Source organism: Lasioglossum baleicum, chromosome 12 (assembly GCF_051020765.1).
Source record: "Lasioglossum baleicum chromosome 12, iyLasBale1, whole genome shotgun sequence".
Classification (NCBI taxonomy): Eukaryota; Metazoa; Arthropoda; class Insecta; order Hymenoptera; family Halictidae; genus Lasioglossum; species Lasioglossum baleicum.
The window spans coordinates 36,460-38,214 of NC_134940.1; the positions used below are offsets into that span (position 1 = coordinate 36,460).

The 1,755-nt window shown below is 44.4% G+C and overlaps 1 protein-coding gene across 1 annotated transcript; it reads right to left on the reverse strand.

Annotated features, from left to right (window-relative positions):
- Positions 1–545: 545 nt before the first annotated feature.
- LOC143214128 (uncharacterized) lies at positions 546–1,472 on the reverse strand. The gene is made up of 3 exons (XM_076434777.1): positions 1,040–1,472; positions 834–994; positions 546–773 (listed from the first exon to the last, which is right to left on the reverse strand). Exons 1-3 carry the CDS (start codon positions 1,470–1,472, stop codon positions 546–548), a joined length of 822 nt encoding a protein of 273 aa, XP_076290892.1.
- Positions 1,473–1,755: the final 283 nt, after the last annotated feature.

The window sequence follows — 1,755 nt, forward strand, 5'->3', positions numbered from 1 at the left end:
TTCTCCATATCATATATGCCACGTCGCGCCGATTGGAGTTACCGCTATCATTAAAAGTGCTGTTCCCAGTGACCGGTTAAAGTGATCGCGAAAGTGTGTGTGCGTGTGGTGTTTCATCGGGTTGTTCGAATTCGATCTATTCCTCATATTCCTCAGACTCCCTATATTCGTTCCTCTAACCCTAAATTGGTGTTTCAATCGTGTACGTCTGAGGCCAGAGGGTGCTCGGTACCGAGAGAACACTAATTCCCTTCGATCGAAATCTCCTGCCACGAATCGAGCAAACCCACGCGTTCGGACGAGTTGCACACACCCACATAGTGACACTTCGACCACTGGGAACCGTCACTACCACCGCGTCGGGTGTTATTTCTACGCGGTGTTCACGACGGATGACGTCCGTCTCGGTTCGCATTTATTCCCCTCTTCGCCTTTTCAACAACAGACACCGGTATCGGGTCCCTGATCAGACGTGGACGTTACGCGCCATGTGGATCTAAGATCGTCTTAAGAAATTACTCGGTTACGTCCCCGCCCGGCCCGCTTCATTCTGTCGGACCATTTCCGACCCGGGACGTAACACTATATATTAATTCGCACACGTCTTTTGATTGTCTATCTTTTAACCTCTTACACGGTGCTTTGGTTCCTTTACCTATGCAACACGCATCGCAGACAAACTTTGTGTCTTTCGTATCCGACAAATCTCGAACTTTATTGGCATGCATCATATTTTTTATGACCTCTTGACTTGTGTAACATAACCTTTGGTGCTACAATTCATCCGTATTGAGGCTCAAGACATGCGACTCAATTGGTTCTGTGTGGCCAACTTCAACTTGAGCATTGACCACATACAGATCATTTATTCTGTTCGCTTCACAGACTATCCGTTTGGTAATCATGTTCCATATAGTGACTTTCCCATTTTTAAATGTCAGTTGTTTTTCTTTTCTTCCTATTCTTGACACTGACATCAGGTTTTTGCGTATTCCTGGAACATAGTATACATCATACATAGTTATTGTACCTTCCTTACCATTCACCGATGTTTTCAAGACAACGTTTCCGATTCCCTTTGCTGTGAGAATCGCGCCACCATGTTTACTTGGATTCGCTGCTGTATTTACGATCTCCGAGTCCAATTCTCGAAAAGTTGAGAACCATTCTCGCCTTTTGCACACATGATGTGTCGAACCGCTGTCTAATACCCACGCCTCGTCCACATCTATGGTATTTAGCGATACTAGGAACGCTTCATCATTCCTTTTAGTCCTCGTGTCATATCTCTGTCTGCCGCGGTCAACTCTGCTTCTGCAGTCTCTTCCGTGATGACCTGGCTTTTTGCATTTATAACATACTATCTCTTTATGTTTTTCAGCGTTAACAGGTTTGTATTTGTCAGCATGATTCCTTTTAGTAATATATAGGGCTTCTTTTGAATTTTCTGACTCATCGGTAGTCCTTGCCATCCTTCTGTTGTACTCACCCAAGAGTGTATTTATTATTTCCTTCGATGTGAATTTTTCATCGGGAATGTTTGCAAGCGTCATATTTTTAAATTCTCGTATGAGTCTGGAAGACCCGATAACAGCGTGTATGCAGTGTCCTCATCGCTTACTTCCGCTCCAGCCTCTCGAAGGTTGGTTGCAGCTATCTTGGCTCTGGCTAGATAATCAGGCATGCTCTCTTCCTGTTTCATCTTCAAGTGATAAAACTGTTTCTCTAGCTTCATGAATCTGACTCACGATTTGG